The sequence below is a fragment of the Petaurus breviceps genome, unplaced genomic scaffold (genome assembly GCF_028583685.1).
Source record: "Petaurus breviceps papuanus isolate PSGF00001 unplaced genomic scaffold, PetGlider_PUasm1.0 558, whole genome shotgun sequence".
NCBI classification, from domain to species: Eukaryota; Metazoa; Chordata; class Mammalia; order Diprotodontia; family Petauridae; genus Petaurus; species Petaurus breviceps.
This window is the reverse complement of record NW_027186376.1, coordinates 2,109,105-2,122,829: the sequence shown is the minus strand read 5'-3', so window position 1 is coordinate 2,122,829 and position 13,725 is coordinate 2,109,105. Positions and strand designations below refer to the sequence as shown.

The following is a 13,725-nucleotide window of genomic DNA, read 5'->3' as shown; positions in this document are numbered from 1 at the left end:
TTGCAGGATATAAAATAAATCCACATAAACCATTGGCATTTCTACATATTACTAACAAAACCCAGCAGCAAGAGATAGAAAGAGAAATTCCATTAAAAGTAACTGTGGATTAGGCGGAGCCAAGATGGCGGAGTAGAAGCACGACCCTCCCTTGGCTCCGGCTTCCACCCTCCCTAATCCATGTAAAAAGGGGACTCTAAACAAACTTTGGAGCTGCAGAACCCACAAAATGACACAGAGAAGCTAACCTCCCGCTGAATTCCCGGCAGGAATTGGCCAGCGCAACACTCTGGGAGCCGAGCCCAGCACCACAGCGAGGCTTTAGCCCCAGAGCGGGCCTGACCTGCCGCCTGCCAGAGGGACTCCAGATCAGCAGCAGCTGTGGCTGTTTCCAGATTTATCAACACGTAGATGCGAAGGACAAGGTGAGAGGCCAGTGCATTCTGGACTTTGGGACCCAGTAAGTGGGAGTGCGTGGCTTTCACCCCCGGGGCAAGAAACCGCTGAGACACCAGCACAGCCTGCCAGCGCCACGTGGCGGCTTCAGCTCCTGGCCTGCAGAGTGTAGGGGGACCAAGCACCAGTCTGAGGGGTCATCGCTCTTGCTTTAACCTGCTTGGATCTGGATTGCAGTCTAGGGTGGAGGTCCTGGGGTGTGTGGCCAGCTTGCCAGAGCGTGTGGAGACCTCAGAGAGGGCACCCATCTAATACCTCCGGCAGCTGAGAAAACCCCAGCGTTTGGGACAAAAACTCCCCTGTCTGGTGGCAGAGTCCTACTGTGGCAAAAAGCCCAAAAGTCAAATAATTGAGTGGCAAAATGAGCAGACAAAGGAAACAAAGCAGACAGAAGATTCCAACATTACACTCCTATTTTGGGGATAAGAAGGAGCAAGGCATGGAACAGGAAGAAATCAGTGAAGTCAGAACTCCTGCACCAAAAGCTTCAAAGGAAAATACAAGCTGGTTACAGGCCATAGAGGACCTTAAGAAGCAGATAAGAGAAGTGGAGGAAAAATTGGGAAGAGAAATGAGAACAATGCAAGAAAATTATGAAATGAGAGTCAACAGCCTGACTGAAGAAAATAATACCTTAAAAAACAGACTGACTCAAATGGCAAAGGAAGCTCAAAAAGGCAATGAGGAGAAGAATGCCTTAAAAAGTCAAATTTGCCAGATGGAAAAAGAATCTCAAAAGCTCACTGAGGAGAATCATTGCTTCAGAATTAGATTGGAGCAAATGGAAGCTAATGACTTTATGAGAAATCAAGATGCTGTTAAACAGATCCAAACAAATGAAAGAATAGAAGGCAATGTGAAATATCTCATGGGAAAAACCACTGACCTGGAAAATAGATCCAGGAGAAAGAATTTAAAAATTATTGGACTGCCTGAGAGCCATGACCAAAGTAAGAGCCTGGAAAGCATCTTCCAGGAAGTTCTCAAAGAAAACTGCCCTGATGTTTTAGAACCAGAGGGCAAAATAGAGGTTGAAAGAATCCACCGATCACCTCCTGAAAAAGATCCCAAAAAGAAAACTCCTAGGAATATTATAGCCGGGTTCCGGAATTCCCAGATTAAGGAGAGAATATTACAAGCAGCCAGGAAGAAACAATTTGAATATTGTGGAAACACAATCAGGATAACCCAAGATCTGGCAGCTTCTACACTGAGGGATCGAAGGGCCTGGAATGTGATATTCCGGAGGTCAAGGGAGCTGGGATTAAAACCAAGAGTCACCTACCCAGCAAAACTGAGTATCATGTTTCAGGGGAAAATATGGTCATTCAGTGGAATACAGGACTTTCAAGCATTCTTGCTGAAAAAACCAGAGCTGAATAGAAAATTTGACATTCAGATACAAGAAGCAAGAGAAGCATGAGAAGGTAAACAGGGAAAAGAAATCATAAGGAACTTATCAAAGTTGAACAATTTTTTTTTTAAAGCAATTGGGGTTGAGTGGCTTGCTCGGGGTTGCATGGCCAGTTGTTGTTTCTGGGTGTGGTGCTGAGTGTCTGGGCCTGGATTTGATCCGGGTCGTCCCGGCACTGGGGCCGGTGCTCTTGCTCGCTGAGCCACCTGGCCAAAGTTGAACTATTAACATTCCTACATGGAAAAACAATAATTGTAACTTATGAAACTTTTCTCAGTAGTTGAAGGGATTAGAAATATATATATGTCTTTATATGAGGGTATACGGGCATATGAATACATATGTGAATGTGTGTATATACGTTTACAGGTATACATAGATAGAGGGCACGGGACCAATTTAACAGGAAGGGATGATACTTAAAAGGTGAATAGGTGAGAGGAATATAATGAGAGGAGATGGGGAGAGACAGAGTGGGGCAAACTATCTCATACAGAAGAGGCAAGGGAAAATGGTTACAATTGAGGGGAAGAATAGAAAGGCAAAAGGGAATGGGTCAACCTTATTCCTATTGAATCTGGCTTGAGGAGGGAGGGAAATACACAGTAAATAGGGGATCTCACCCTCCAGGAGAATAGGGGGGGAAGGGGATGTGAGGGGGGATGATGAAAGGGAGGGCAGGCTGGGGGGGGAGGGAAGTTGGCACCCACTTGTGAAAAGGGACAGGATCAAAGTAGAGAATAGAACAAGTGGGATGTGGGATAGGAGGGAGGGAAATATAGTCAGTCTTTTTTTTACAATACATCTACTATGTTATTGTTTTGCATTAGCCACACATGTACAACCTATACTGAACTGCCTGTCTCCCCAGTGGGGGTGGGTGGCAGGGGGGGAAGGGAATGAATCTGGAATTGAAAGTTTTAAAAATCAAATATTCAAATATATATATATATGTGTGTGTGTGTGTGTGTGTGTGTGTGTGTGTGTATATACTATTATTAATACCATCTTACATGTTATTAAGAAAAAAAAAAAAGATATACAGGCACTGAGGCACAGAGATCCACTGGAAAAGTTGAAACGGGTATGGGAGAAAATATGGGAGAGAGCAGATTGGAGGTGGGGATATCATGTGGGACTGCTGTTTTGGGGGTATGGGTGGGGGAAAAACGGGGAGAAAATTTGTAACTCAAAATCTGGCGGAAATGAATGATGTAAATCAGAAGTTAATAAAGCATTGAAAAAATAAAACAAAAAAAAATAAAAGTAACTGTAGACAATACAAAGTATTTGGGAGTCTACCTGCCAAGGACAAGTCCAGGAACTATAATTACACAATTACAAAAACTTTTCACATAAATAAACTCAGATCTAAACAACTAGAAAAATATCAGTTGTTCATGGGTAGCTCAAGCTAATATAAAAATAACAATTCTACCTAAATTAATTTACTTATTCAGTGCCATGCCAATCAAACTACCAAAAAATTATTTGATAGAGCTAGAAAAAAAACAATAACAAAATTCACCTGGAAGAACAAAATGTCAAGAATACAAAGAGAATTAATGAATAAAAAATGCAAAGGAAGATGACCTAGTCACACCAGATCTAAAACTATATTTATAAAGCATCAATCATTAAAACTACTTGGTACTGCCTAAGAAATAAAGTGGTGGATAAGTGGAATAGGTTAGGTACATAAGACACAGTAGTCAATTACTATAGTAATTTACTGTTTGATAAATCCAAGAACTCCAGTTTCTGGGATAAGAACACACGATTTGACAAAAATTGCTGGAAAAATTAGAAAATAGTATGGCAGAAATTAGATATAGACCAACATCATAGACCATATACTAAGATAAGGTCAAAATGGGTACATGATTTAGAGTCTAGACATAAAGCAAAAAAAAAAAAAAAAAAAAAAAAAAAAAAAATTAGGAGAACAATAAGGTCAAAATGGGTAAATGATTTAGAGACAAGAAAAAAAGAAAAAAAAAAAAAAAAAAGACATACAATAAGCAAATTAGGAGAGTAAGGAATACTTTACCTGTCAAATCTATGGAGAAGGGAAGAATTTATGACCAAACAAGAGAAAGAGAAGATTATGAAATGCAAAAGAGATCATTTTGGTAACATTAAATTTAAAAGTTTTGTGCAAACAAAGTCAATACAACCAAAGTTACAAGGAAATCAGAAAGCTGGGAAACAATATTTAACAACTAATGTCTCAGATAAAGGCCTCATTTCTAAAATATATAGAGAACTGAGTCAAATTTATAAGAATACAAGTCATCCTCCAAGTCATGATAAATGGTTGTGTGGAACAGTAAAGACCTGTGCCCAAATTAAACTCCAAGGCTTCTCAAGGTAGAAAGTAGAAAGGAGTTTATTATGATCTCATGAGAAAGGGTGTCCCCAATCTGACAAAGGGCCAGAAGGGAGAAGCACTTACAGAAGGCAAAAACGTGATTATATAGCCCTAACATGGGAATTCCACCCCCTCCCTACTGACCCACCTTACCATTGGTTTGTAAGGCAAGCTCACAATCTTCTTACTAATGCCAACCAATAGGAACTAAACAATCTCAATTCATTGCCATAATTATTACTAATAAGGCTCTAATTTTGTTTGATAACATACATAATACATGAGGTTCACTATGCAAGTGCAGGAGCAACCCCAGAATACTGAACCCCCACCAGTCCAACCTAGATGTCTCCTTATCTGGGCCAGAGTGTCCCAAGGCTGCAATCTGCTTTCTGATTGGTCAAATTCACCTGCTGCTGCCAGCTCCTTTTATTCTACATTATTTCATTTTTAGTATTATCTAGGAGTTCTCTGGGAACTGGGAACCCAAATTCTTCCCAAGGCTACTGCCTCAACTCTTCCCAAGGCTACTGTCTGGTACCTTTATTCAGCAGTCTTGTTTCAGCAATCCTTGCAGTTCTGTAGAAACTTAACCTTTTACTACTTCTCACACTGCCATTCCTTTCCCCAAACTAAAAACACCTCTAATTTGGTCTCAATAGTTAATCCAGGAGCGGCCAGGTAGCACAGTGAGTAAGAGCACCAGCTCCAGTGTTGGGATGACCTGGGGATCTAATCCCGGGCTCAGACACTTAGCACCCACCCAGAAACACCTGGCTGTGTAACCTTGAGCAAGTTACTTAACCCCAATTGTTTAGGGGCGGCCAGGTGGCTCAGCAAGTAAGAGCACCGGCTCCAGTGTCGGGATGACCTGGGGATCAAATCTGGGCTCAGATACTCAGCACCACACCCAGAAGTAACTGGCCATGTAACCTTGAGCAAGTTACTTAACCCCGATTGCTTTAAAAAAAATTTTTTTAATAGTTAATCCAATCAGTTTTATTAATACCCAATAGCTCTTACATTACCTTGAAATACACAATGGCCTCATAGGTATGAGGAAATGATACTGAACTTAGTTGCAAAATATAAAGAAGAAGTCAGAATGCAATAGGATGTTCAGAATGGGGAAACTTCACTGCAAGTTATCCCTCATATGATCAAAGAATATGAACATGCACTTTTCTGAGGCACAAATTAAAGCTATCTATAGTCACATGAAAAAAATCTTCTAAATCACTATTGATTAGAGAAATGCAAATTAAAACATCTCTGAGACACCACCATCAGATTGGCTAATATGACAAAAAAAGGAAAATGATAAATGTTGGAGAAGATGGGGAAAATTGAAACATTAATGCATTGTTGGTAGAGCTGTGAACTGATCCCACCATTCTGAAGAGCAATTTGGAACTATGTCCAAAGGGCTATAAAACTGTGCATACCCTTTGACCCAGCAAAACCACTTCCAGGCCTTAAGCCCAAAGAGATCACGAAAAAGCGAAAAGGACCCACATACACAAAAATATTTATAGCAGGGTTTTGTTGGGGTTTTTTGTGGTGGCAAAGAATTGGAATTGGAGGAGATGCCCATCAACTGGGCAATGGCTGAACATGTTATGGTGTATGAATGTAAGGGAATACTTATATTGGTATAAGAAATGATGAGCAGGCAGATTTCAGACAAACCTGGAAAGACTTACATGAACTGATACTGAGTGAAATGAGCCAAATCAGGAGAACATAGTATATAGTAACAGCAACATTTTGAGATGATCAACTTTGATAGACCTAGTTCTTCTCAGCAATACAATGATCTAAGACAGCCCCAAAAGATGAAAGATGGAAACTGCCATCCACATTCAGAGAAAGAACTATGGAGTCTGAATACAGATCAAAGCAGACTATTTTCTTTTTTGTTTGTTTGTTTTTTCTTTCTCATGGTTTTCCCCTTTTGCTCTGATTTTTCTTTCACAACATGACAAATGTAGAAATATATTTAATAGGGTGGTACATGCATATCTTATATCAGACTACTTGCTCTCTTGGGGATAGGGGACAGAAGAAAAAGAGGGAGAAATTTCTCAAAGAAATTTGGAACTCATAACATTATAAAAGTGGAAGCAGAAAAAAATTTTAATTAAAAATTAAGTGGAGAAAAATATTTTTAAATAAAAATTAATACCATACTATTGATACTCTATTTATTATTAAATCAAATGTTAGAATTTGTCCATTTTCAGACTTTTTTTTGAAGAGTACATAAACCCTGCAGTCAGGTACTATCACATAAATTAGGAAGTTACTAATCATAAGCAACCTTAAGTTACTTATACTTCTTATACCATTGCAGCTTCTTCTCTTAGATGTACTTAAAACTTGATAATTTACATATCTGAATGATAAATATAAAAATAGTTTACATACCTCCATCCATCCTTTGGAAGATAACTGAAGCCTCCATCAACAACACTTGCAAAGAACTGTCCTCCTGTGATGAATAGTGTGTTAACAGTAACTAATCTGCCTCTTAAATTGGGTGGAGAAACCTCTGCGATATACACTGGTACTGTCATGGAAGCAATACCTACAAAGGAAGTGATGAAAAATAAACATGGCATTCATCTTATATTACCTTTTGTTGCAAATGTTAAAATGAGATGACTATATATTTGTGTAAATGCACACACTTTAGTTCTTAGTCCACAGCTTTCATTTATATTTGTGTGCATATGTGTGTAATATAATATAGGAATGATTTTATACATTTTAAAGGATTTATCTGCTATTTAGTGAAAATCTCTTTAAAATAATTTAGGAGGTATATAAAGGGACCAAAAGGGTATGTTAATGTTGGTCCTGCAAACTGATAGAACAATCCATGCAACACACAAAATTATTCATCAGATTTACTAGATGGCTAATTAAAAATGCCTCCCCTGAGTTTACAGTTCATATATAAATGTGTTTTTTACTTTTACAAGTCTAAAAATATGAAAATGTATTGAGAATATAACTTACTTTATTAAAACTATGTGGAAATACAATCATAGTAGTGACGATTCAAAATCATTTCATTTTTCAATGCTTACAGAACTGTTGATTGCAGGTAAAAGACTTATTGATAGTGTCAGTTAATGTCAGATTATATTCCTCCTAATTTCTACCAATTATTGGGAACTCAGTAATATTATATAATCCACTATTATGAAAATAGTCTTGTGATTTTATGAGTTTCCCAAAAATATATCATTATGGACTGACAGAGGAGAAAAAAAATCAATTGTTTCCACTCCCACAGAATTACTCCTATAGCTCTAAACTGCCATTTTACTACTTTGGTAATTATATTTTGATAATTACATGAAATATGTGAATGGTTTCTGAATTTGATCAATATTGGTTGATTTGTTCTAACCTATTTGAAATAACAAAAATAACATTAATAAATGAATTTCCCAAGTACCCTGCATGAAGTCTTTTAGCAACAGGAACCATTCAGAACATAGTTTAAATCTAGAAAGTTGATGAAAAATTTCTCTGAGCCAAAACCCATAAGCCTATGCATTTTGCAAGAAATTCAAAACCACTTCAAAGCCTTCATCAAAACAACTGTGCATAAAGAAATGCTTTAGATTAGAATTTGCAAGCTATACAATATTGGAAAGTGACAGTGCTAACAGATAAAAAAGGACTGAAGAAATATAAATACAGAATCATAAAATATAGAGTTGTAAGATTTCTGTGGTAGGAATATACTTCACCTGTATACTAGTCTAGTTCCTTAAAGGAAACAGGGAAGCTATTTGACTTTCTTGCTTTCTGAGGTGTAAAAGGCCCAATCTATAGGAAGTTTAGTGTTTCAATTTGCAATTACCCCTACCAGGAAGGAATGCATTCTGTGTTGCCCTGGTGAATGTGGAGGTGGGAGAAGTAATCATTTTATCAGAATAATCATTCTTTTTTTTTTTAATCGTAGGAATTGTCTCCTTTTTTTCCCTCTGTCACAAGCAAAGTATTTTTGACTGCATTTCAGGGTTCACAAATGTAAAGTAGGGAGGGAGAAGCTATTTTCTCATCACTTCTGAAAGGGTAAATTTGGTCATTATCATTAGAGATCAATTTCATTATTTTTTATTTTTCACTATATACATCATATTTTTGTTTTTTGAGCATGTAAGTGGCACAGTGGACAGAGCACCAACCCAGGAGTCAGAAAGATCTGAGAACAAATGCAACCTCACACACTTAGTAGCTGTGTGACTGACCCTAAGTCCTATTCCTGATGAATAACATGGGCATAAATACCACTACCAAAAAGAAGATAAACGGTGTTAACAAAGATTATGAAGCTTCGGGAGAAAAACAAAAGACAATAGGAACAGACATAGTGTTTTCTTCACTGTTGCCTTTTAAAAAAAAAAAACATATTAATCCCTTTTTGCTCCTTCTTTAAGAGATATTAAGAAAGGGGACTGAAATAACAATCTGTAAAGACCAAGAAGAGCCCAGATCCCCCACAAACACTTCAGTGAAGAAATTGATTCTGTAGCATTTTAATAATTGATTCTATCTTGTAATTTATCCTATTCTATATTACTGTCCCATTTTGTATGAGTGCTCAAGTCACCTTTCTTTGTCTCTTTGCCTGAGAGCTAAGGTTAGAAATTCCGTTCTTGTGCTAATCACTGTTCTATTTTTGCCTCAAGGAAATCTGTTATCCTTGAGGGGTTCAAGAAGACACCAGGAAGTCTGGTCCACTATTTCTAATCATGTAGGTGGTCTCAAACAATGAATATTTCTTAGTCACAGTAGTTGCCTCCTGGGAGCCAGGTACTCTGCTAGCCCAGGTCTACTATCACTAGCCTCAGCATGCATATAGGTCCCATAAATCAATCAAGCATTCTTCTTTTTTTTTTGCCTTTTTGGAGGGCAATTGGGGTTAAGTGACTTGCCCAAGGTTACACAGCTAGTTTTTTGTGTGGGTGTTAAGTGTCTGATGCCAGAACCAAACTGGGGTCCTCCTGACTCCGGGGCCAGAACTGTACTCACCACCTAGCTGCCCCAATCAAGCATTCTTCTAAGACAGAGGGGGGTGATTGCTAGCCCCCACAAGGATGCTCGTCAACTCTTCTTGACCTAGCCAAACGTATTGTCCTCACTTCTATGAAAGCCCTATAACTTCTGCCAGCCCTATAACCAATTGCATTGTTTTCCCCACCTACTCAAATCTGTTCTCTCTTTGCTTGTATTTTCCAAAACTATATGAAGGCTAATAAGCCCTACCTTTTAGCCTTTGGTCACTGAGGCCATTGACACAATTTATTGGTTACTGCTAGCCTAAATAACAAATTGATCTTGCTCAGACCATTGTTTCACAGTTTACCCTAATTTTCAAATGTAGCATCAATAAAATTTTAAAATGAACTGGTACAAAAAAATAAGGAGAATCAACAACAGACAAGTCAGACAAAAATACCAAAACTTATGGGATGTAGTCAAAGCAATTCTTAGGGGAAGTTTTCTATCTCTAAATGCTTACATGAATAAGATAGAAAAAGAAGAGATCAATGAATTGGGCATGCAACAAAAAAAGCTACAAAAAGAACAAATTAAAAATCCTCAGCTAAATGCCAAATTAGAAATTCTGAAAACCAAAGGAGAGATGAATAAAACTGAAATTAAGAAAACTATGGAATTAATAAATAAAACTCATAGCTGGTTTTTTGAGAAATTTTTGAGAAAAAAATAATAAAATAGATAAACCTTAGGTTATTTTGATTTTTAAAAAGAATTACCAGAATATTTCCTAGAAATTTTAAAAAAGAAAGAACAAGCATCAAAAATGAAAAGAGTGAATTCACCACCAAAGAAGAGCAAATTAAAAGAATAATTAGAAACTACTTTGCTCAACTGTATGCCAATAAATTTGATGATCTTAGTGAAATGGATGAATATTTACAAAAACATAAATTGCCCAGACTAACAGAAGAGAAAGAAAAATACTTAAATAATACCATTTCTGAAAAAGAAATTGAACAAGCCATCAATGAATTCCCTAAGAAAAACTCTCCAGAGCAAGATGGATTTACAAATGAATTCTATCAAACATTTAAAGAACAAATAATTCCAATACTATATAAACCATTTTGGAAAATAGACAAAGGAGGAGTCCTACCAAATACTTTTTATGACACAAATATGATGCTGATACCTCAACCAGAAAGAGCAAAAATAGAGAAAGAAAATTATAGACCAATTTCCTTAATGAATATAGATGCAAAAATTTTAAATAAAATAGTAGGAAAGAGTTTACAGCAACTTATCTAGAAGATAATACACATATGGTCAAGTAAGACTCATACCAGGAATGTACCACTGGTTCAATATTAGGGAAACTATCAGCATAATTGACCAGGTAAACAAAATAACTAACAGAAATCACATGATTACCTCAATAGATGCAGAAAAAGCATTTGACAAAATACACCCCCCATTCCTATTAAAAATAGCTTGAGAGCATAGGAATGAATGGAGTCTTCCTTAAAATTTTAGGTAGCATCTATCTAAAATCATCAGAAAACATTATATGTAATGGGGATAAGTTAGAAACAGTTCCGATGAGATCAGAGGTGAAACAAAGATGTCCATTCTCACCGATGTTATTCAATATTGTACTAGAAATGTTAGCTTTAGCAAGGAGAAGAAAAAGAAATTGAAGGAATTAGAATAGGCAAAGAACAAACGAAGGTATCATTCTTTGCAGATGATATGATGATCTATTTAGAAAAGCCTAGAGAATCAAGTAAAAAATGATTTGAAATAATGAACAAATTTAGCAAAGTTACATATATGAAATAAACCCAAATAAATCATTGGTATTTCTTATATCTAACAAACAAAGCCCAACAGCAAGAGATAGAAAGAGGAATTCCATTTAAAGTTACTGCAGATATTAAAATATTTGGGAATCCACCTGCCAAAACAAACCCTGGACTTATATGAACGCAATCACATAACACTTTTCAGACAAACAAAATCAGATCTAAATAATTGGAAAAATATTAATTGCTCATGTGTAGGCCAAGCTAATATAATAAAAATTATGATTCTAACTAAATATATTTATTCAGTGCCATACCATTCAAACTACCAAAAATTTATTTTATTACTTGGTACTGACTAGGAAATAGAGTGGTTCATCAATGGAATAGGTTAGGTATACAAGACACAATAGTCAACAACTACAGCAATCTTCTATTTGATAAACCCAAAGACTCAAGCTTCTGGGATAAGAACTCACTATTTAACAAAAACTGCTAGGAAAACTAAAAATAGTATAGCAGAAACTAGGCATAGACCAATATCTTATACCCTATACCAAAATAAATCCAAATAGGGTACATGATTTATGACTAAACAAGATATAGAGAACATTATGAAGTACAAAATGAATGATTTTGATTACATTAAATTGAAAAGGTTTTGCACAAAGTCAATGCAAGATTATAAGGAAACTAAACAATTAGGAAAGAATTTTTACAGCCAGTGTATCTGATAAAGGCCTTATTTCTAAAATATATAGAGAATTGAGTCAAATTTACAGGAATATAAGCCATTCCCCAATTGATAAATGGTCAAAAATATTTATAGCACCTCTTTTTTATGGTGGCAAAGAATCTGGAAGTTGAGAGGATGTCTACCAATTGGAGAATGGATGACGATGTCATATATGAATGTAAAGGAATACTATTGTGCTATAAGAAATGATGTGCAGAATCCAGAGAAAGAACTATGGAGTTGGAATGCAGAACAAAGCAGACTATTTTCTTTTTTGTTTTATTTTGTTTTTTTTCTCTTTCTTATGGTTTCTCCCATCCATTATAATTCTCCTATGCAACATGACTAATGTGAAAATGTGTTTAATAGGAATGTATGTATAGAGACCATCGGGGGGAGGGGAAGTAAGGGGGAAATTTTTTTAAAAAAATTATGGAAGTGAATGTTGAAAACTAAAAATAAATAATATAATAATATGAAAAAGAAAAAAAAGAAATGATGAGTAGGTGGACTTCAAGAAAACCTTGAAAAACTTATAGGAACTGATGCAGTGAGATGAGCAGAACCAGGAGAACATTATACACAGTAACAGCCACATTGTGTGATGACTAACCTTGACAGGCTTAGCCCTTGTCAGCAATGCAAGAATCTAAGACAACTCCAAAAGACTCACAATGGGAAATGCTATCTACATCCAGGGAAAGAACTTCAGAGACTGAATGCAGATGGAAGCATAACCTTTGCTTTCCTTTTCCTTTGTTGTTTTGTTTTGTTTCTTCTTTCTTGTGGTTCCTCCCATTAGTTCTAACTCTTCTTTACATTATGACTAACTTGAAGGGCAAAGTGGGATTTTTTGCTATTTTTCTGGATTGAGTTTTAGCCAATCAGGTGCCTTTGATTGAGTCTTGCCTTTGATTAAATCAGGAGTCTTTGATTGGGAACAGTTTATATTGTATTTCTTGGAGGTAGAGGAGAGAGTAGAGAGAAAATCAGAGTTGAAAGAAAGAAGTGAATGTGAGTAGGCTAGGGCAACTTGCTTGTGGGGAGGCCTAACAGAAAGAATGGTTCTGATATCAGTGCTCCCTCTGTTGACCTATATTAATTTCTCAAACAGAAGCCCTGTCTGTTGAGCTGTGTTGATTCCTCAGGCAGAAATCCTGTCTGTTGGTCTGTGTTAATTCCTCAGACAGAAATCCTGTCTGTTGGTCTGTGTTAATTTCTCAGACAGAAGACCTGTCTGTTGGTCTGTGTTAATTTCTCAGACAGAAGCCGTGTCTGTTTGTCTTTATGAGTGAATTGAGTTGAAGAGTGGAGATCAGCCCACGGAAAGGAGGCTTAGCTTAAGCCCCTTTTAAGAGCTATTAAAGTGAATTGAGATGATGGTGTTGGTAATGTGTATAAATATTGTTGTAGCCCTGTTAAGCTTTATTTTCCTAGAAACAGAAGCTGCAGGCAGGAGCACCTGGAGACAGCTGAGAGGCAGAAGCAGGAAGAGCTTGTAATGGAGTAGTCTCCCTAAGCTGAGACATGGAGCAGAAGCAGAGAGCTGCCTATGTGTGAACCCAGGCAAAAGCTAGGAGTGGTTGACCCACAGAGGAGGAATCTTGGGATTTGGAAGTCAACCTAGATTCAAGATGAGAGAGGACTTTACTTGGACATTGTGTATTGATTGAGGAAATTGTGACTTACTATGACCTAAGGATAGATGGTGTTTGTATTTTCTGCTACACCTTAAGGATGTGTTGTGCTAGGGAAGACCCTAACCTGGGACCTACTAATTGTGTAGACAAATATTTTGGGGAATTCTACTGAATGCAATGATATATCTATTTGCCATATACATACTGAGTGTTATGATACAGACAGACAGACAGATAGATAGATAGATAGATAGATAGATAGATAGATAGATAGATAGATAGAT

General features: G+C 36.8%; 1 protein-coding gene across 4 annotated transcripts in view; it reads right to left on the bottom strand.

The window, feature by feature from the left end:
• SLC2A13 (solute carrier family 2 member 13) overlaps nt 1-13,725 on the bottom strand; it is a 215,003-nt gene that overhangs the window by 174,304 nt on the left and 26,974 nt on the right. For all 4 annotated transcript variants that reach the window (XM_069102895.1, XM_069102893.1, XM_069102894.1 and 1 more), the window contains exon 2: nt 6,669-6,828. In XM_069102895.1, coding sequence (XP_068958996.1) covers nt 6,669-6,828 — 160 coding nt within the window. The remainder of the gene's footprint in view (nt 1-6,668; nt 6,829-13,725) is intronic.